The sequence below is a fragment of the Apium graveolens genome, chromosome 3 (genome assembly GCF_009905375.1).
Source record: "Apium graveolens cultivar Ventura chromosome 3, ASM990537v1, whole genome shotgun sequence".
NCBI lineage: Eukaryota > Viridiplantae > Streptophyta > Magnoliopsida > Apiales > Apiaceae > Apium > Apium graveolens.
Window position 1 is genome coordinate 288,108,344 of NC_133649.1, and position 23,677 is coordinate 288,132,020.

Here is a 23,677-nt window from a genome sequence, read left to right on the forward strand (position 1 = left end):
TCGTCTTCTTCCGTGCAAATGATTTCTAATCGTAACCTGAAAAGAGGCCTCTTGAAAAAGTTGATCAAGAATCGTCTTTGAATTTGAATGGGTTAGAGATTTTTGACTTAGAGCAATGTAATTCATTTGATTTTATGAACGAGGATGAGTTCCTCTCTGGAGTCCCGAAGGGTGCGCCCCCACCACCGCCTTTGAGTCCTCGCACATTGGAACTTAGGGCACGTATTGTCGAGGAGAGCTTGTGTTAGGGTCGACGGGAATTCTTGGATAAGTTTTGTCTTAATTATATACGTCACTTTGTTAACAAGGAGCCGCCATGGGATAAGCTAAATAATTATGTTGATTTTAATAATGGGTACCGTCATCAAATTTCGTCTGTCGGTGATCGGGTATGGATGATGTGGGAGTACGGGGTGCATAGCATTCCGCTGATTTTATTTCATTACGGCGTATGATTGCCTATGCACCTTTTTCACTTGGCCAGGTACGAGGCCATTGGTTGTTGGGTTGGACAGTTGGCACATAATTCTATTTCTCAATTAAGTGGTTTCATAGCTTTATGCTGTGATAGGAATAGAATACCATCAGTGAAGTTATTTTTTTTCTATTTATGGGGTCTGGTACCCCGAGGGTCAGGTGTATTTCAATACTCGACACAAGAGGATGAAGATAGTGAGTGTGAGGTCTTCCGACTCAGGTTATCATCCTAAGTGGTTGTATATTGGTGGACCTGATTTAGAGTTTGTGAGGCAGTGTCGAAAGATCAGTGATGCAAGACGGTCTTAATAACTTGGAAAAATATGATTCTGACTATTTGGATAGGTTTCAAGGTTCGAGGTCGATTTATACTCATTTGCAGTTAAAAAACCTTAGATTCTTGGAGGATCATAACCGTAAGACTAATGTTGTGAATGAGTATATGTTATGTGTTATTATTTTTTTTCCTTCTGTATCCCCCCCTTAGGTTTTTTTTACAAGTTTATCTTTTTTTGTCAGTGGCGGGTGCTTCTTTAAAAAAGATTTTACATAGCGAGGTTCACAGTAAAATGGACAAGGCTACGATGCTCTGAGTGCAAAGAGCCTCAGTAGGCGTTGTCGACGTCGCGATGGCTGGACCATCTAAGACCAATCATTCGGTGTCTATCGAGCTTTTGGATGAACATGGAGAGAAAATTGTTGAAGATGTGGGAAGGGTGGTTGCTAATGTTGATCTTGCGGGTGTTAATCCTCGTAAGCGACATCGTCGCGAGGCGGACAAGGATGATGTTGGCGGGGATGATGAAACGGCTGGTGGAGTTAACAAGACCTTGACACTTATTGGGAACCGCGTATTGATGGCTAATACTATCGACCCCCAATTCAAGTCCGTCGGGAAGTTGTTCGGGTTGAGATTCAACCCACAGAGCATTGGACGGGTGGGTCTACGGTCTATCTGCGAGCATTTAAGATTTTTAATCTTCCTCGGGACTCTGTGGCTTATTCTGGTAGGAGACGTAACGAGATTGTTGACAGGTGCAAAGGACGAGCTGGCCGGGTAAGACAATTTTTATTTTATATGTTTGCTATCGTGTTTCGTATATACTTATAGAGTGTTTGTTATCATATTTATCACTTATATATATTTTTTGTTTTGTTTTTGTCAGTTTCTTACTGATTTTGTGCACATTTTGGAGGAGTTTAAAGCCGATGTTGTCGGCGAGGCTCGATTAAAATTGGGAGATTGCCACCCCTCAAGGAGGAGAGGAAGAAGCTTAATGTGAGCTATGCTGAGGTAGAAAGGTGTGCGGGTGAATTGGCTAACAAGAATTCTGCATTGTCCAAGTAAGTTGAGGAGAAGGAGGCTGCTGAGAGGTCGTTTATTGGTAGGGTGGAAGAGTTTGAGGTCAAGTTTCGAGAGGGCTAAGCGTGAGGGTCTGGAGCGTCAACTTGATGATGTTTATGGGTCTTACAAGTTGATTGTCGAAGAAAATGAGAAGTTGAAGTTGGAGGTGCAACAAGGGGTGGAAGATATCGCGACTGCTTTGGTGGACGACTATGGGCAATGTATTCATCGGATGACGTGCGTGGGCGTTAATGTTGAGGGACATTAATTTGAGGATTACATTCGTGATTTCGCCGCTTCGCAGGCAGGAAACCAAGCTAATGATGCGGGCTCTTGAAGGTGGGGTATGCCCCATTATTGATGTAATAGATTTCTGATTAATTTTTTATTTCTGGCTCTTAAAACTTTGACTTATCTTTTTATCTTGTAATTTGGTTTTGCACATTTAAATGATCGTGACTTCATTTCCTGTTTTACTCTAAGTTCGTTGTTGGCCTTTAATCCTTTAATTAAGTCGTGGAATTTTATTTGGTGTAACTTTGTCGGATAGGATTTTTCTTAATTGTAGAATGATGATGATGTTCGATTTTCTAGTAGTGTTTTAGTATATCACTTTGTTGAATGGGAATTAGCTTTCTTTATTATTTAAAAGACTTTGTAATTTTAGGCCTCATGCCTCTTCTCTGTTTTTAGCGAACCTTTTATTTGGAAATGATATTTCCTTTCACAATCTATTTAATCATTTCAAGTCCACAATTATGTTACAATATTTGCTTATGAACATGTGTATTCCCTCTGTGATTCGTCATGAGGAATGTCGAAGTGATAACTGAATTTTGTTTTTCACATTCGGACTAGCTTCTTGTAGAACTATCTCTTTTTCTGCCCTATGATTGGTATTGTTATAGTGTATGGTATTTCCTATAGTTTGTTTAATTCTGTAAATCGTGCAAGTAGCAGGGATTGGTGTTTATCGACTGTCGATGAGGCATCGTTTTGTTACTGTATCATTGTGTGAAGAAAAAGGTAAATACTGAAGCTTATATTTAAATAACCTAATGGACCCTCGATGGGGCCCCCATAACGACCGATATGTGATATTTGGCATTTATAATATAATCATTTATAGGGCTGAGCAAAAAAATCAAATTACAAGGAAAACTAAGAGAAATCGGTAAAAAAACGGTAAAAACCGAACCGAATAAAACCGAGCCGAAACCGAAACCGAAAAATAAAAAACTAAACCGATCGAAAGGGTTTGGTTCAGGTTATACCATCAAACCGAACCGAAAAAACCGAATCAAACCGAATATTTAAAATAAATAAATAAATAATATTTATTTATAATTATTTATATAATTTTTTAATTTTTTAAATATATATATATATATATAATCTTTTATAATTTGGTCTTATGGTTAGTATTTTGTAGACTTGGGCTTTATTACACAGCTGGACTGGTAGTCTGGTACAATCTAAAATAGAGTCCACACTAATTCTTACAGTCAGCCGGGTAAGGAGTAGGGTACCACAATTAACATTTCAATTACAAATCCTACAAATTAGTATTTAGGATTCTTATCAGTTACACGCCGCTCAATTTCGATTAAGAAGATTCTTGAAGATGTCTGATGAGATTCCTCAACAAACATCTAACCAAAAAACATCTCAACAAGTTAATGAAGTGGTATGAAATTTTGTTTATTATTATAAAAAAAAGTAATATCTTTGTTTCCCTATTTGAACTGTGAATGTTTGACTTAGAAATGGTAATCTATTTATGTTCTCTGCATGTTCTCTATTTACCGAGTAAAATATTTTATTTATAGATTCATGTGGACATAGAAGATGAAGGTGATGACAAGACTGATAAGCCTGGGGAAAAATGCAATAAGAAGTTCAAAAGCTTGGGAATATTTTGAAGAACTGAAAGGCTGTCCACAAGATTTTGAAAAAGCTAAATGCAAGTTTTGTAATGTGGTTGTTGGATGTAACACAAACCGAAATGGCACATCTACTATGATGAACCATTTAAAAACTGTGTGTGATAAATCACCATTACGCACCAATCTCGACAAATTGCAGAAGACATTGAAGTTTGAGAAATTGTCCAGGGATGAAAATGTTCAAACACTTAAGACTCACACATTTGATCAAGAGATTTTAAGGAAAAAGCTTGTGTTGATGTGTATTAATGATAATCAGCCTTTTAGGGTTGTGGAGCATGGAGAGTTCAGAGAATTGTTGGTATAGCTTCCTCAACTTTCAGAGTGGTTATTTTTCCTAGTTAATATTTTTGATATTAATTTTTGTGTCTCTTTATGCAAGAATTAAAGTTCTTGATTCTATGGGCAATTGTCTAATGTTGTTTTGCCTGATTTAATGTACATGACCTAGATAGTGGTCTCTCAGTTTGAACAATGAACATGATTGCAGTTGCTGTTGGTGTGTGGTGGTCACCTATTTGTACTAGAAATTTACAATTTCCATTTTTAGTTTCTTATTTATGGTCTGGACTTGTAATGTCATGAATTTGAGTTGTGTACTGTGAACTTTGAACGCTAAAACATTTTTTTAATTTTTAATTAAGTATGTTTTCTTTAATTAAGTTACAATATTTTCTGATTTTTATTTTATCCAGTGTTTTAACTGAAATCGGACCAATGAAAACCGAACTGGCTTCTTGAAACCGAAACCGAAGGTTTGGTTGCGGTTATGATTTTTAATTATTAAAAAACGAGGTATAGGGTTCCGGTTCCGGTTCCGATTTTACCTAGAAACCGAGTCGAACCGGCCCATACTCACCCCTGATCATTAATACATATAGGTTTATACATTTTATCAAACAATAACATGTTATTTGGCATTTATTTTGAAAACTATTTCGTGGCCTTTAACATTTTATGTTCTAGCCTACTTTGTTAGCTACAAGACTACAATGCTCAAATACATCGATACATGTAAATTTATTTAGAAAATATTCATGAGTATTTAATTTAGGAAATTAAAGGATCTTGATTTTGAAATCTTTGTTTTAATTTCAGAATTTCAAAGATACTGGTAATTATTAATTACGATTTCAAAAATATCCAACCCAGATTTTAAGTTATCCTTGAGAATCCAATTTATTGAATGAAAGTTTTATAAAGTCTTTTAATCTTTGTCGGTATTCACATGCTCAGTTACTTTTTTCAATTATAATCAATATTTAGTGGCCGGGTTCGGGTTCTCTTGTCCTATTTACCGAAAACTAAGAGTTCAAATGTTGATACATGGTTTATATTTAACTAGCTTATGACTTGTGTGATGCAATTAACAGTTGAATGATTTTTAATAATATATTTTATTTTAAAATTATTTATAATTTGATATAAATTTTTAATAATTAGAAAATAAATTGAAAAACATAATAAGTTATAATAATAAAATTTTAGTGATAATTTAAGAATTGACTAGAAATAAATAATATATTATAATATATTGTTCACGGGACTCGAGCCCTGACCTGTAGAAATTGTTAAAATAAAAAATATTAAAGTTTAAATATAATAAGCTGGACGGGGTTCGACCCTGAATCTATGAGAACAGTTTAAATATTAATATAATATTATTTTATTATCGCATCGAACGGTTCCCATTTATCTGACTTTAGATTTAACGGGTTGTTATTTGTTGCAGCAAACAAGTGTACCAAGTAACCAACCAATAAGTTCCAAATAGACGGTGTTCGGCTTATAATAGTACGTGTAGATATTGATATAGATATTGATAGATTAGAAAAAAGAAAGAATTGTGAAATTAAAAAATAACATTAGTAATTTAGAAAAATTGAACTCGTCTAAAGAATAGCCAGGCTTGCTTAAGAGTAACGAATTACATTTATTAGTCCAATTCTTGTAAATGACTCGTCAAACTTTACATCATCTCACGTGCTTGACAGTTGACTCCTTGTTTTCCCATGTTAATTCTTCTAGATTTCCGTAATACATCCCCGTAATATCCTACTGTCCGTTACATTCATAATAACGGAGAAGTATCTTACAACTTTACTTTTTTTACGCTACATAATAAATCTTTTCATAATTACATCTTTGAAGATATAATACTACACATTTACACCCCCTAAAATTTGTCCCAAATCCTATTAGAAACGAGTTCAATAAGTAAATTTTATAAAATGTTGAGCCCATAAATATGTGTTGATAAATTATAATTCGTTATACGTTGTTTATACCGAATTTTGGTACAAAATTTTGGAATATTCTCTAAACGTTACACATATTTGCAACCTTATAAAACTATAAATTTATCGGCCAAGATATTTTCTTCCAATTTTTTTTTAGGAAAAAAAATTAAACAAGAACTTTGCTAAAAGCATTTAAATTTTCGCTAATCATGTCAATACAAACCAATTAATGCCTTAAATAAAAACTCCCATTAATAAGCCAAAAATTCCTATTAATAAGCAAGACTGTTTTACTTTTAGTTGAAAATAAAAGTCAATATCTTATTATTTAAGGAAAAATGCTAAAAAGACACTTAAAGTACCTCTCCTTTAAATCCACAATATAAATCAAAAAGAAAAAAAACTAAAAAAAGTTGCATAGTTGTATAAATCTGTGATTAGCTGGTGATTACCGCGGTTAAAGCAAGCTAATTAAAACCAAGCTCATCTTCCTCCTATATTCAATATTCAAACACAGAACCAATACATGATGAATAATAATAATCACAGAAGAACAATGACAATGATGATGATGTTGAAAAATCCGCAAAAACTATTGGTGCAAATAACTCGAAAGCTCATCGATCTTGAATGGCGTTTTCTTCTTTTAATCCTCCTCCCTCTCTCTCTCATCGTGTTTCTCTCTCTCTCCACAACAACCTCTCTCGTCTCTCTCTCTATATTCACTAACTCCACGACGAGTCATGAACGTGTTCATGACTCGTTGTGGACTCATCCCTACGTGAACTATGTAGAGAATTTGAAAAAGAAGAGAGACGAGAGAGTTAAGGCCGAGTTAGACAGGTCGAGGATCGCGGTTTGTTTAGTTGGAGGTGCGAGACGGTTCGAGCTGACCGGTGAGTCGATTGTGGAGAAGATATTGAAGGTTTATCCGAGTTCTGATCTTTTTTTGCATAGTCCGGTGGATCAGAACTCGTATAAGTTGTCGATTTTGAAAAACGCGCCGAGAATTGCTGGTGTTAAGATTTTTAAACAGGAGAAGGTTCCGGAGACTGAGGCGCAGGTCCGAGTTTTGACTGCGGCTAACTCACCTAATGGTATTCAGGTATAATTTTTACTGGTACACCGATGAAAAACAATCAAATTTTTAATGTTTCGATTTTAATATAACAGTATAGATTGCTCTTTTCGAATTTCTCGACGTTCAGGCTCCGTTGTTTTCCGGAAAATAACTTTGTATCGGAACCAGTAACATATCTAAAAAATTAATAATAATATTAATGTTAGTTAGATTGTGTTTGTTAGTTTGTTGTTAGATGTAATTAAAATTGACATTAAAAAATAATTAATGTGAGTTTTTTAAAAATGGAATTGTTTGGTGCAAGTGCAATACCGGTGAGAAGAAATGAAACGTAATGCTTAAAAGTAGACATAGGCTGATTTGTTTGCAATTGGTTTGGCCAATGAGAAGAAGATGAGGTTTATCTTATCTGTCTTTTGTCGATTCATTGTAAGGATGAGTTTTCGTTTTCAGGAGGCCTTGTGATTAAACCAAACTATACGCATTTCAGGCTTACCTTTTCGTTTCGTTTTTATGTCGTGTTTCAATTTTTTATAAAAACTTTGATTTTTAAAATTGGTGAAAAATATAAAGACGGAAGAAGGGGAAATTACTTGTGGAAGTAGCTATGATGTGGATGAGAGGGTAGATAGTGGTTGCTTGCACTTGATTTGTAGAAGTGATTATGGGGTGGCGTTATAATTTTGGTAGAGTTAGTTGGCCTTTTAATTGAATTTGATTATGACATTTTATCCAAATTTGGGGGCCAGATGAAACTTAACTTTTCTATTAATTTAATTAAATTACGGAGAAGATGTTACCAGAATCATAAATGTAGAAGACAGGCCTTGTTCATAAGTACAAAGCACGTTTGAAGATTTTACTTTATGCTCCCTTACATTATTTACTCACTGAAGAATGTAAGTGGAGAGATGTAGGTCCAGTCTGGTTAGTGTACTGATAATGTTGGCAGGTGTTTGTGGCATGCATGCTTATGGTAGGTACTCACTGCTCATGGGATACATATGATTGATTGTTCTGGATTTGTTAAACTTTTGAAACTCACTGCAATTGTGTTTTACAACTAATATGATCGAATACTATTTTAGCGTGACAAGACCTGCAATAAACGGGATATATGAATACGTTTTGTTTGGTTTCTGCTTGAATACCATTTGACATGGTTTTAAATTAAATAGTCATCCTGTACACTGAAGTGAAGAATGTTTGACTTGTGCAGAAATAGGAATATTTACGGTCTCGTGTTCTTTCATAAGAAATACCTCGATATTGTTTTAGCAGCATTATTTTACAATGTTTAGATAGCAATAGCAGTATTATTATATTATATTTGTCAAGAAATAAAGTGTAAAAGAGGTTGTTTGGATTTGGCAGCCTAACTCATTTGTTTAGATTTAACCTGTTTGGCTTAGACGTTAAAATTAAGAGAGAATGATTGCTTATGTTATCACTAATAGATTTAATGTTATTTCTGTTTTTCAATTCTGGGGACATAATTGTAAATTTAACGAGGATCCGAGAAAATTTTAGTAGTGAGAGACTATCCGGTTTTAAAATGAACTCAAATTCGATCATCATTCTGTCAGTTAAACAAAATACCCGTTACTAATTCATTCTATTTTCTCAGGGACTGCTGCAGTACTTTCATCTGGTAGAAGGATGCCTCACCATGATCAATTCTTATCAGGCCCTAAACAACTTCACTTATGACTGGATAGTCCGAACCCGAGTTGATGGCTACTGGTCCGCTCCACTGAGCCCTGATAATTTCATCAAGTCCCGGTATGTGATTCCACCAGGCTCCTCATACGGTGGCCTTAATGACCGTTTCGGAGTTGGTGATTATAACTCGTCTGTCATCGCTCTTTCTCGCCTTTCTCTGATCCCTCAACTCAACGCCTCTGGCTTTTACCAACTCAACTCAGAACGATCCTTCAAGGCTCAGCTCACAACCAATAACATCCCCTTCTCCTTCAAACGCCTCCCATTCTGCATTGTCACTGATCGCCGCTATGAATATCCGCCATCACGTTATGGAGTTCCTGTTGCAGCTTTATCAAGCCACGGACCACTCAGTGGTGCAAAGTGCAGGCCATGCACATCAGTTTGTTCTGGGCCGTGCGTGGGCAATGTGATGAGTGTGCTTGACAGGGGTTGGAGCTGGACAGAGTGGGCTAATAACACAATGAATCTCTGTAATGCTAGCGGGGAGTGGGAAACTGGATGGCAGAGATTGTTTGATAAAACTGCAGGAAAGAAGTTGGCAGCAGTGAGGAAGAGAGTTGAAGTCTTAAAAGTGAAGGACTGTGTTGCAAACTTTGAAAATATGAAGCAGCGTGCAGCAATCTGGGAAGCTCCACCGTCGTCAGAAATTTGCGAGTTGGGGCTGACAATGAAGTCATGACATACTACTACATTACAGAGTTACTTCGGTAACTAAACATAAATTGATTAGGTTTAGCTTATTAAGGGCTGTGGATAGGGAAAAGGGGTATAGTTGAGATTGAGCAAAGATCAGTGAAGCAGAGAAACATTCATCTTTAATTGTGGAATATACTCAATATAGGAAATCAGCTATGTTATGCTTGTTACAAACAAATTCTATATTATCATTAGGCGCAGGGTGATCGAAAATTCAATATTAATAATAAAAAAAATCTATTGCAGACTTGCTCATCAGATTTCGATCATTATGTCCTTACTTGTGATACTAGTCTTGTGTACATGATCTTGTAGGCTCATATGCTGCATTAAAATGAGGACTTTCGATAGGAGAAGTGGTCTTCCTCCGACTCGAATTGAACTATTGCAGATCCCAGAGGAATACAGGATCCTGATTATTTTGGCATTGGGGCTAAAAAGTAAACCTTGGGACTCATTCTGGTTTTACTGCAGGGATACAGATGTATATGAATCTAGAACTTAAAGATCTGTGCTATACAGCTACTTTTTTATCGCAGAATAGAGGTATTCAGCTTATTTCTCATAGAATTTTACTACATTGAAATCTTCTAATGAAATTTGTCCCTTCACATAATTACCTGCTCTGCTCCTGGAAAATTGTTTGCATGAATCTCAGGCTTCGCGGCGGAGTTAAAAATTGTACTACTAACTACATATTAAAAACTACTTTGTCCAAGTTTCCCGCAAATGTCCCAAGCATGTGACATTGTGATTACGCTATTTGTCCTTTCTATCACAATTTTATAAAACATGGCCCAAATTCGTATAATTCGGAAAAATAGCTCTTTTATTACTTAAAAATATATATTTTATTTACGTTTTTACAAAACTTATTTTTTTATTTATGTTAATATGAATTTTAGAATATACTATAAATTTAAACAAGCAAAATTTTGAAAACATATCTAAAAGATGCGTTCATAGTGTAATCTGATAAACATGGGTTTCCAAAATAAATAACGCATGAAAAACATGCGTTACCTTCAAAATTTCTGCAGGCCCAGTTCAAGAACCATTAACAAAATCAATAATTTTAGTTGTTCGAAAAACATAAGTTTTAGTTGCGTTTGTGTGTAATAGCAAGGGTCATTTCCTAATTTGTGATATTTTGGACCATTTGCTTCAGAATTGTGAGATTAAGAGCTTTTTTTCTTGTGATTACAAGAAATTTTTTAAAAAAAATTATATTATATAGACGATTAAGTCTAAGTCCCTTAAAAATGTGTTTGCACTTTGCACATCAATTAATTATTTCAAACAAACGGCCTCCTGTCGAAGACTAACTGTAACTTCCTTATATACACGCTAAGAGCCGATAAAATGTTTAGCCAATAAAGAGTATAAATATAAACTTAATAATAGAACAATTTCGTTTATTTTGGGCTTTTGGGCCTTATTTTGGGCTTTTGGATATTTGATATATATTTTTCTGACAAACTTGGATATTTGATGTTAGTTTGACTATTTTGTGTCTCCTAATTTATCACTTAAAATAAAAAAAATGACTTATAAATTATAAGTGATAAATAAATAGATTATTATTTATAAATTATATAACCATATTTCTACAAATATTTTGAGTTCATTTAAAAATCCCAAAAACATAATAAAAAAAAGTTAGTTTGATATTTACCTTTTTAAGGGAGCATTCTTGTTCATAAATTACATATTAAATTAATGGTTTAAAAGTCGCTCAATTTCTAAGAAAAAATTAAATATTTTTTACCATTTGTTTTTTTACAAAATATGATTAATCGTTATAAAAAAAATTATATTTGATAAATTTTATCATAAATAAGGTTGATATACAAAATGTTATTAAAATATTGATTCAATCAATTTTGAATTCTGATAATCCTACAATCTATAGATAAATCCTAATCAATATTTTAACCGATTAATTTTAAATTTTGATTTCCGAAATCTATTATTATATATACATCTATTAAAAACGGGAGATCCCTCTGCAAATGGGCCACGCCAATTATTCCTGCCCTAACTTCCATTTCATGTACATCTACTCAACATCTTCATGGATCACTGCAGGACCGCCGCATATATAATTAATGAAAATCTGGAACCGGAACAGATGATCGATTTAGGACTAATCGAAAAATTGGTGATTAATCGAAAATATTAATTGAAATAAAAATTGGATATATTTTATTATATTTAATTTTATATTCTTATTTAATAGTAATTTATAAGATATATATTTGATATTATATATAATTTATAATTAATTTAACTTAATTGAAATTCTATTATATAATCCTGATCAAGAAAGTACGCAAGGATACCAGGTTTTTAACATTAATGCATACAAAGCAAGTTAATTTAGAGCAAGGATTCTCCAGCTCTAAAGTAAGATTGTATATGGTGTCATGTTTGTACGTGCTGCATCTTGCAGTCACTTCTCTCTGTCCATGAAAAGACCTTGTCAAAATGAGGTATCCGAAAATGAGGTATCCTATCCTTCCTCTCCTTTTTTCTTAGACTGGATTTTTTTTCTTTTTTCTTGGACAAACAGGATTATAGCACTTATATCGTTACAAATGAATTCTCCTCGGTTCGTTTCACTCAATTTTATACAATTTTCGTTTCGGAACAGGAAGTTCCTCGCATTCTTTTACATTACAAAACTTTTTTGAAATAATAAAATTTTATAATATAAGAAATTAACCACATTAACTATTTTTCTAAGCATACTAAAATTTTTAAATATTAGGATCTCATCATCTATTAACCCTAAGGAGGGAAGCAATATAGATTGTATTTTGTAACTGCACAGAATATTAAGTAAAATTAAATTCATTTTTTAATTTAAATTTTTCATAATTTCTAACCAATTCTAATATCATAATCTCAAAAATAATCACTTTATCAAAAATTATAAATAGTAATTTATTAGTTTAGAATATTTACCTTGTAACAGAATTTTAGATCACCGGAGCTCTCAACTCACCATGGCTCCTTGTTTCCTTTTCTTGCATCAGCTGTGAGATATTGGCCTAGGCGCTAGGAGTACTCAACAGACTTCTCCAAAATGCTGTTTTAAGATAATATTTTCTAAACTAATAAATACTAAATATAATTTCATAATGAAACCTTTCTGATTTTATGATATTGTGCTTGACTGAAATTATGGAAAAGAGAAGTGTTTAGCTACGCATGAGAGATATATGAAACTGAAGATTTTTACAGCAAATAGCAGATGTTCTTCTTTGTTACAATGAGGCTCCTTATATAGAAATCCTCTTCATTATTGATACAGTAGTATACTATTTCATTATTTTTTTCTTGTGGTCTTCCAGCATGCTATCCTCCTTTATGTCTTATATCTGTCGGTCATTGTCATAAACTTGCCTTTTTCTTTTTGTCTTCTATCATTTCAGCATTTCCAACTTGTTTTTTGTAGTCTTTTGCTTTCCTTTCTTCAAGCTTGCATTTTTTCTTCTTTCTTTGAAATTTTTGGGCTTGTAAAGTAGTAACATGTTGGGCCTTTTGTAGTTAAACTACATTGGGCTATAATATGGTATTATTGATGGGCTTTTTGTAGTAAAACTACATTAGGCTTGTAATATATTTACTATTGGAATGGATCAGTACATTTTTCTCCTTTTATCTTAATAGTGAAATTATTTGTATTATTTGTACTGACACTGATCACTGGTCTCTTTCCTGGACTTGTTAAAATGTGATATTGTTCTATGGTTTCTTTTGCATGTGTGTGTTGTAGATTAATAATTTTGTCATGCAGTCTTTCAAGCTCGATAGTATCTTGGGACAAAGCTTCATTGTCATAATATAGAGTAATAATTTCTTCAGCTTGTCCTCCTCGACTTGATCCAATAATATTAGCTTTTCTTGCTCTCAACATGTCTTGTATCTTGATTTTTAAGGTTATAAGACCAATTGCTCTTTTTATAGAAATCCATTCTTGGAAATTTTCTAAATTACATGGGATAGGTAGTTTCAAATTTGCATTGTATCCACTTACTGGTATCTTTCCAGTCTTGAACATTTGACATATGACTATAGGCTTTCCCACCAAATCTATTGAAGCATCAAATATCTGGATTCCATAAATTCCGTTTCCCATGGATTTCATGTAGGCTTTTGTGGATTCCACAATTACTGTAGGTAATTTTGAAATGATATATAATGTGTCATCAATTAATATTTTATCAATAAATCCATAGGTAAATAGCTTTTCTACCACATCTGGGTTTGCATTTATTTGGCATAAATATCTTGGATATTTACTTATTTTAATGCCTCGTACTATCTGATCATTTGACTTATAGTCATAATATTTCATATTTTTTTTTTGTATGCTGTTATGATCTCAGATGAGAATTTAACTCTGGCACTCATGGAAATAGGTGGAGATGTTTCATGTGAGTTTAAAGAAGAAGACATAATTGCAAGTTTAGATGTAAAAGTTTGTAGTTTGGTAGAGGGTGCAAGTGGGTTTTGTAGAGTTTTCACTGTTTGTTTGTCTTTTATAGCATCTGATAACTGTTTCAGAAGATGTGTATTTTCTTGAACTAAAATCTTGATGTCTTTGTCTAACTGGACGATTGTTTCATATTTTTGGGCTATATCTTCATGCTTTTTTGTAATAATTTTTGTAACATCACTGATATACACATCAAAGTTGTTAGTCGTCATACTTGTACCTGCTAAGAAAATCAGCTAGAACATTTTTAGTACCGGATATGTTTTTAACAATAAAATCATAACAACAGAAAAATGACTACCATTTTTTTCTTCTATTTAGTTCTGGCAACAAATCTATTTTGTTTGTAATAAAAGCCTTTACTTGAATATTGTCTGTTCTAACTATAAACTTTACTGGTAACAAATGATAATGAAATTTTTTAATTCCGAATTTTACTGTCAATAATTATTTTTCATTTATATGATAGTTTAGTTCATTTGGTTTCCAGGTTCCTCCTGCATAACCACATATAAGAGGGTTTTCATTGTCAATATCATTATTTTCGTACAGCTCCCCATCCTATATCACTAGTATCAGTATAAAGTTCTAATTTATCTGTTTCTATTGGTATCTTATGTTTTGGTAAATTACTGACCTTTTCTTTAAGAGTTTTAACAACTTTATCATGTTCTTCTTTCCACTCAAAAGGTTTATTTTTTGTTGATTCTTGTAAGGGTTTCCTTAATTGTGGTAAATTTTTTATATGATCTGCTGCATAATTAATTATTCCTAAAAATTGTTGGACTTCTTTCTTATTTTCTAGTTTATCTTTAAAATTTTATATTTTTGAAACTATATGGTTTTGTAATTTTAATCCATCTTTATCTATTATATATCCTAGATATTCTATTTTATTTTTAAAGACTTCTGATTTCTTTTCAGAAAGTAGTATCCCATGTTGTTTTACGGTTGTTATAAAATGTTCTAGGTGTTTTATATGGCATTCTAAAGTGTCACTATATATCAGTATATCGTCTACATATACGATGCAAAAATCTATTAATTTTTTTAAAACTTGGTCCATTCTTCTCTGAAATATTTGTGGAGCATTTTTTAATCCAAAGGGTAATACTATCCATTCATAATGTCCTTGCGGTGCACTAAAAGTTGTTAAAGGTCTAGATTCTTCGGTCAACTTAATTTGCCAAAATCCACTTTTACAGTCAAATTTACTAAACCATTTTTTATTTCCGAGTCTATTAATAAGATTTCTTTTATATGGTAAGAAATATCCATCAAATATAGTCTTTTTATTTAATTCTCTATATTCTATTACCATTCTAGCCTTGCCACTTTTTTGTTCACCGTGTTTTCTTACTAAAAAAGCTGGACTATTATGTGGACTTTTACTTTCTTGTATTATTTTTAGTTTTAATAATTCATTTATTTGGATATCAAATTCTTTTTGGTCTGTTGGGCTATATCTAATAGGTTTTGATCTGATTATATCGTTTGGACTTATCAATTTCACCTCAGCATATATTTTTTCTTTATCCCATAATTGCACTGGATTTTCTCCAAAATTTGATTTTAGTAAATTATGATATTTTTCCGATAATTCTTGTAGATTATTGTTTCTACTTATTATCAAGTTATTTATACCTAATGTGTTTATAGGCATTATTCTTTTTAATATTATCCATTTATTACAAGGTGTTTGCAAACTTAAAGTATTAGAAGTTACAACTTATGTCTTAAAATGATCTAAAAAATTATTTCCTAATAATATTGGTTGCTTCATTTTATTTTCTTGATAAATTAAAGGTAATTTAAATATTGTTTTATTTAATACTATTCTCATGTTTTCAGCTATTGTATCTAATTCTTTTCTTTATTCATTAAATCATGTTACTTTAGTTCTATGTATTTTAGATTTTCCATTTATGCGAGGTTAATACTTCTTCTCTTGCCAAGCATAAGTCTGCTCCGCTATCTATAAATATTTTTTGTTTTATTAATTTTCCAGGTTTATGTTCTACATAAGCTTCTATGTAAATAGCTACCATTAATCTGAATAACTTTCACTTGAAGAATTATAAATTAAAGATTCCGATCCACTATCTTTATCAGTTTCACTAACATAAAACTCTTCGTATTCATACCAGTTATCAATATCTTCTTTTATTTGTTCCAGATTCATTATAAACTGTAATGTATTTATATATTTTATTCCATTATCTTTTAATTTAGGGCATTTATTTGCATAATGTCCATTTTCATTATAATTCCAACATTTGCATTCACTCAATTTTTCTTTTCCTTTATTAAATGGTTTTCTTCTAAATTTTTTTCTATTCCTAAATCTTTTCCTCGTGCCAGAATTATTTCTGAATTTTCTGAACTTTCTTCTTTTATATTTGTTATAATATGGATTGTTGTTCCGATTGTAGTTTTGTCTTTAATCAAATCTTTTTATGTATTTTTTCTTATATCTCTTATTTGGTTTTTCTCTCCTTTCATCATCACATCCAAATACTAATCTTCTTTCAGTAAAACCACATATTTCTCTTAATCCTAATTTTTTATCCTTTTTAACCGTTTGTTGAACTCGGTATTCTTCGCATTTTCTGATAAGATATCCTCTTAATACTCTTATTCTTTCTCCTAAAGTATTTTTTCTTGGTTCTAAATTATTATATTCTTTTGTTATTTCATTATTATATGGTTTTGGAAGATGATCATAATATAGTTGTTGGTAGATTAGGCTTTCTTCGGGTTGAAACCTAGCTTCATAAAAGAATTTAGTAAAACTTATTGTATATTCAGGTAGTTTATTTATTTTACAACATTTCATGTTATTTAAATTCATTATTATTTCTATTTTTCTTTCTACCAATACTTGATCTCTAGCTACTATCCATGGTTCTCCTAAAAATTCTCTTTTCAGTATCATATCAAATATTTGTAACATAGATTTCCAGTCTCCTGCATTACGCATTACTTCTATTTTCAATTGGTATGCTATAGATTCTATCCAAAATGCTACTTTTCCTATTAATGTTTTGGATATTAAATCATAAGTATAATCTAAATCATCAGTATGTGTGGAACTCATTAGTGATATATAAGTTCCTAGATTCCAATCTGTAATCCTTCTACTAATTCCTTGTTCTTCGTAGACATTATCTAAATCTAAGAAATATCCATTAAGGTTAACACCTTGTGACATAGATCCTACAAATTCTTTAGATTATGCATGATGTCTAATTGGTATATATTTAGGTATTTTATTACTACTTCTTGTTATTACTTCTAAATTAAAATCTGTTAATTCTTCTTCTAGGTAATTATCAGCGTCTTTATTTATAGTTTTCATTTCAGTATCTATAGATTCGTTATACTCATCTTGATTGTCACTTTGTGGTTCTTCTTTTATGATAGCATTCACATTTTTCATTTTTCTTAAGGCTTGCATTATTTGATTGTTTTCTTTTTCTATTTCTGATTTATCTTCATTTTCAAATTCTTCTATAAAATTTATTAATTTTTCATTAGAACTGACACTATTACTCGAAGTATCCGAGTTACTTGTACTTTCAGTAATTTTTTCTTTTTCTTTATTTTTTTTGATTTCTTCTCTTAATATTTCTAAATTTCTTTTGATTTTCTCTACTTCCTGATGTAATTCTTTTTTCGTTTGTTTTAGTTCTCTTTTAGTTTTTTCAAATCTTTTTTAATATTTTCATATTTGTTTTTATATTTTTTATACTTGTCAAACCATTCTTCATTAGTATTTAATTTGAGTTTGCTATTTTCTACTTTTAATCTTTTCAATTCTTGTTCCTGTTTTTTAAACTTTAATTGTATGTATTCTATTTTTTCCTGTTCTATATTATCTAAATTTTTTGATTCTTTTTTCATTGGTTCATATTTATATCTTTCTTTTTCTTGTAGTTCATTTCCATGATTTTTAAGAAATGTTATTACATTATGCTCTTGTTTGTCCATTAGAATTTTCCTTTTTTATGTAGCAAAGATAATCTGTCTAATGTTTTATCTACAAATTCTGGTATAACGGGTTTCATTTTACTAATATCTATCATAATAGGTCATTTAGTTCTCTTTGAAGCATTTATAGCCACAATTTCTGGTGTTTATGTGATATCTTCTTTTATCATTTATTTATTTTTTGGTTTTTCATCTTCTAGATTAGTTAATTTTTCTAATATTATTTTAAATGTTGGTATTTCAGATGCATTCCATAGATTAGTTAATTCTTCTCTTATTATTTGTCTTGTTTGAGTTTGATCCTTTTTAATCTCATTCATTACTAATGTCATGTTTTGAATTTTTTCTTTTATTATGATTTATTCCCATAAAGCTTCTATTTTTTCATTAGACAGTTTTATTAGTTCATTTTTTCCATCCATTTCTCTTTTCATTAGTTAGATTTATTAATTCGTTTTTTCCATCCATTTCCCATATCTATCCATATTTTTTCAGTTTTTGAACTTTGTTTTTCTAATTCTTTTATGTCTTTTTCTAATTTTATTTCTTTTTCACTATATTCTAAATATTTTATTTGTGAATATATACCTTCTTTTAGAGCGTCTTTTATTTTTTGTAATTTATGTTTTTTATTTTCTATTTTTTCATGTGTATTCATATTTTATTAATAAATCGGATTTTCCTTGGTCATTTATTTCAATGTCTTTATTATTAATTTTATAATTTATCATTGTTAGAAAGTCACTTCCTAATAATAATAATAATTCATTAGAACTATCATCTTCTATAACTCCTATATTTATGTTATACTCTAAATCTTGTAGTTAAAATCTTAAATTTATACTTTTAGTAATTATAGCGTCTCTCTCATTTTCAGGATAATTATAAGTTTGTGGTTCTATTATGCAACAGTTATTTTCATCAATTTTACTTATGTGTATAAAACTTTTAACAACTCGTGTATTTATTTCAGCTATACAATCTTTTGTTATAATTCCTTCGAATATTATTAATTTAATTTTTAATCTATCAGTTTTCACATCTATTAAATTTATAATTTTAGGTAAACTATATTGTCTTGACATGATTGGTTGTTCTCTAAAACTTAAATATCTAGATATTATTGATTCTTTTCTAAAACTTAATCTGGATACATCTATTCTTGAAATTATTTTATTTGACGTTGGCATTGTTCTGTTATTAAAATCCATATAAATTTCTTCTAGTATTGTTGTTCTTGAATTTTCTTTATGTTCAATTTGTTCTAAAATTTCTTGATACATTTTTGGTACTAGAATATTTAAATCATTTTGTTTAGTTACATGATGATTTCCCGTTAATGCATATATCATCTTTGTTTCAATACTTATTACTTTACTTCCTGTTGGCATTATTATACCATTTATTTATAATATAAAGTTAAAGCCAAGTCTTTATGCTCATCTTTTAGTGATATACTAAAATCTGGTTGTACAGTAAATTATAATTTTTGATATATTAAATTTCCTTTTACTACTGATATTAAGGCATCTTGTAGATTTCCTAGTATTCTATCATCTAATATGTATATTTGTATTGGTGTATCTATATTTCTTTGAAAATATGCTTTTATTGTAAATTTCTATATTTTTTTTGCTTTTTTAATTGATAATTTTCTTAATTCTCTTTTTATGATCTCATCAGTTATTAAATTAATTTTTGCTCTTCCATTTACGCTAGTGGTTTCTATTATATTTTCATATTTTTGTGCTATATATCTAATTTTTTATGCCTTTCAAACCATCCCGTTTTAAATATCTTTTTAACAGATATTTCTTCGTTTTCATCTTGTATTTTTTTATATGTTTCTAGTTTAAAACTCATTGTTTGTGAAGTGCCTTCCTCATATGTTGAAAGACATATGACATAGCCTATTTGTATATTCGAGGATTTAACTCCACTCAAATAAGAATGTAATAAGTAAATAGTGGATCTATCGTCAGAGAGATCTCATATAGTAACATCTGTCAAAGGGTTAAGAAACATTATTCATCTACAGACTTGAAGACTTAATTCACTGGAAGAAGCTCAAGAAATTGATCAAGGCTCAGTGATATAAATCAGGATTGTGGATTTAATCAAGTGACAGAGATCTCGTCAGGGTATCAATTAATTACAAGGATTTAGTCTGAAGAAAATCAAGAGTATCAAGGTCAAGACTTGAAGAAACGTCACGGAAGTTAGTCACTCATGAACCAGACAGTACATCGAGTGTCAACATTGAAGTGGTGGAATTGATTCATACTTGACAGTAATTTTCAGAAGATTTTCAGAAGAATGGTTGCTGCTCAAGATTAATATTAATTCTCTATTAATTAATTAAGTCATATAATTTAATTAAGAAAATAAATTATATCTGCAAAGATTAATTTATTGATTAATTGAATTAATTGATTAATTAATTCAGAATTAATTTTAAGGATTTTCAGAATTATTATTAGATTAAAATCTATTAATAATTCAGTAAGACAATTTTAATTTGAACTACTATGACAATCGGTATGACAATTGATAGTCATACCGAAAGTCTTGCTAGTTCATTCTGATTGTCTTGCTAGCTATTGGGATTGTCTTGCTAGTTCAAAAGGATAGTCTCACCGAAAGTCCTACCAGTTCAAATGGATTGTCATACCAGTTCATTTGATTGTCTTGCCGAAAGTCTTGCTGAGTAAACTAGATGGTTTTGTTTACTTAAACAAACAGAAACACAGCAGAAGACATCATGCAATAATTCAACAAAAACACAAGTCAAGAACTCAGCAGAAAACAAAGGCTCAACATTTTATTTTTCATCTGCTTTATTCAAGATCAAAATTCTAGATTGAAAAGTTAAATCCAATCCACTAGAATTATTTATCTTGTTCTTGTGTATCAATCTAGCGGATTAAAATCCGTAGAACTTAATCTCAAATCGCATTTAGCATTTGATCTTTTAATTGCAAAAATAGAAAAAGTTCATGTCGAATTTATTCTAGATTTGTAATAATTGATTTGAGATTAATCCCTTGTAACCGATACCGTAGTTGTAACACCTTTCAAGTTTAATAAAAGTTTTATTTAACTTGAATTTTGTTTCACATTTTTATTCCGCATTTTATTCGATTAAACGGTATTGTTTGCATTCAACCCCCCTTCTACAAACAAATTGGGACCTAACAATTGGTATCAGAGCCTTCTGATTAACGAACCAATCAAGATCCTAGACTTTTGTGATTTTTCAACTCTTTGAATTTTTATTCATTCAAAAAATTCATAATGACTTCACAAAAAGTTGGAATCGTTAAAATTCCACTTTTCGATAAAGAAAATTCTGTTATGTGGAAGAAGAAGATGCTACTGTTTTTACAAGTGGCTAATCCCAAATATTTGCAAGTGTTAAAGAAGGGTCCAAAAATTCCTATGGTTATTGAACCAGAGGTAATAGAAAATGATGTGGTGATCACCAAAGCGAGAACTTATGTGAAAGATCCTGAGGATTTCTCTCCTGCTGAAATAGAAGAAGCCTCCCTGGATGCTAGCCTTCAACTAATTTTAGTAGATTCCCTTAATCCCTTGATGAATAGACATGTGATGAATTGTAAAGATTCCAAACATATCTGGGAAACTATTGAGATTATTAATGAAGGCACAGAGGAAGTTAGGGAGAACAAACTAGAAATCCTAACCTCTGAGTATGAATACTTTAAATCCAATCCAGGGGAAGGAATCACTGAAGTGTTTGAGAGGTACAATGCATTGATCAACAACCTGAACATTAATGGTAAATACTACTCCATCAGGGAGGTCAACAAAAAGTTCCTTTTAACACTGCCAACTCATCTCGAACATAGAATCACTGCCATAAGAGAAGCAAGAGATCTGAGTGAGATTTCTTTGGAAAGGCTCTATGGTGTGTTAAAGACTTATGAGTTGGAGCAGATTCAGCAGAAGGAAGTTTACGGGAAAGGAAGAGTGGTCAGCACGTCTACTGCTCTAGTAGCTGATGAACAACAACAACAACCACATTATCAACAACAATCTCAACAGTCAGAAAGAATGGTACAGTCTTCCAAGGTTGAAGATAATGTGATAGTAGCAGAATTTGATTCTCCTACTACAAATCAATCAGGAGATGATTATTATTCCTTGGAAGAACTGGAGCAATTGGAGGATGAGTCAATGGCCCTGATTGTCAAGAGATTCTCAAATGTCAGATTCAAAAGGAATCCCAAGTTCAAGTACAAGTCCAACTACAACAGATTCCAGAAAGGTGGATCTTCATCCTCTAACACCAGCAGTGGTGGGTATAAAACAGGGATGGTTGATCGAAGCACCATTCGATGCTTCAACTGTAATGAGTTGGGACACTTTGCCACAGAATGCAGGAAGCCAAAACAAGCAAGGAAGAACTCTTACGATTCTAATCAAAAGAGTAAATCTGAAAGGGCTTACCTGGCAAAGGGAAGAAGCTGGGATGATACTGACAGTGAAGATGAAGAAGTTGAGAATCTTGCTCTCATGGCTAGTGATGCAAACACCTCATCGTCAAGAAAAGAGGTAAAATTTACTGATGCTGAATTAGTTTATCATCTAGGAGGTTCCTTAGATTGTGCTCGTCGTGATAATGAATTGTTAAATCAACAAATCAAAGACCTTGAGAAAGAGGTCAATGAATTAAGACTTGTGCACATTAATCAAGATAAATTAAAAGAACAAGTATCTTTTCTAGAGAATAGAGTTGACTGTTATAGACAACTCGAAACTATTTTCAAAGACAAGATCACCGGTCTTGAGGCTAAGGTTAAAGCTTACTTTAATTCTTGTTCGAAGTCCAAAGAGTTTTACAATAAGCAAGCTGTTAATCAAACATCTGGTATAGGTTATGATTACAATGCTGCTATTGGAAAATTAGGCATAAACTCCCCTTCTCATGTATGTGCTAAAGGCATGGAAGTACCACATGTGCTTAAGGGTGTTGATGAACCCCTCTATAAAGAATCAATTGCTGAACCATTTGATGAGACCTCTTTTATTATTCAAGAAGAAATCCGTGCTGAAGATAATGCTAATGAGAAAGCTGTCTCCAAGTCAAGTGTGTCAAAAGTTCCAGTCAAGGTTGTGAAAGCAACTGAGACTAACTCAGACACACATGAGTTGGATAACACAAATGCCATGTCTATCATGCATAAGTTGCCTATTGTTAATCCTTCTCATAAAGCATGTGGTGTTCCTGATTGTATGTCTTGTGTTTTTAATCTGATGTTTGCTTATTTTAATGGTAAGCATGTTTCTAATGATAAGACTACTCCTCGTCAGCATGTGAATAATAGAAAGCATGATAGGTCTAAGACTGCTAGTCCTCCTAAAGCTAGAAAGGAGACATTTGTGCCTAAGCCTAAACAGAAATTTGTCAAGGCTGTTCACAAGGTCAAATGTTCAGTCATTGAGAACGTTGAGAATATTAAAATTAAGAATGTTGTTTTGCCTGATAAAGGCCAATTTTACAAGTATGCCGGACCCAGCCAAGCTTGGGTTCCGAAGAAGGTCTAATCCATTTGTATTGCAGGGCATTAAGCAGGTACAACCGGTAGTGTGGATTCTTGACAGCGGATCGTCAAGACATATGACCGGAGACAGAGCCCTGCTATCAAATGT

The 23,677-nt window shown here is 31.7% G+C and overlaps 2 protein-coding genes across 2 annotated transcripts; both read left to right on the forward strand.

Moving 5' to 3' along the window:
- The first annotated feature begins 3,670 nt into the window (after positions 1-3,670).
- LOC141715136 (uncharacterized) lies at positions 3,671-4,075 on the forward strand. Its single transcript, XM_074518617.1, has one exon. It carries the CDS (start codon positions 3,671-3,673, stop codon positions 4,073-4,075), a length of 405 nt encoding a protein of 134 aa, XP_074374718.1.
- A 2,363-nt stretch (positions 4,076-6,438) lies between these two features.
- Positions 6,439-9,662, forward strand: LOC141713525 (uncharacterized). The gene is made up of 2 exons (XM_074516986.1): positions 6,439-7,113; positions 8,717-9,662. Exons 1-2 carry the CDS (start codon positions 6,535-6,537, stop codon positions 9,491-9,493), a joined length of 1,356 nt encoding a protein of 451 aa, XP_074373087.1. The 5' UTR covers positions 6,439-6,534; the 3' UTR covers positions 9,494-9,662.
- Positions 9,663-23,677: the final 14,015 nt, after the last annotated feature.

Excerpts from the sequence above, each read along its gene's own strand:
- LOC141715136 (XM_074518617.1), top strand. The coding sequence starts at position 3,671 with ATGAAGGTGATGACAAGACTGATAAGCCTGGGGAAAAATGCAATAAGA.
- LOC141713525 (XM_074516986.1), top strand. The coding sequence starts at position 6,535 with ATGATGAATAATAATAATCACAGAAGAACAATGACAATGATGATGATG. Across the intron at positions 7,114-8,716 it reads ACTCACCTAATGGTATTCAG|GGACTGCTGCAGTACTTTCA; the intron begins GTATAATTTTTA and ends CTATTTTCTCAG.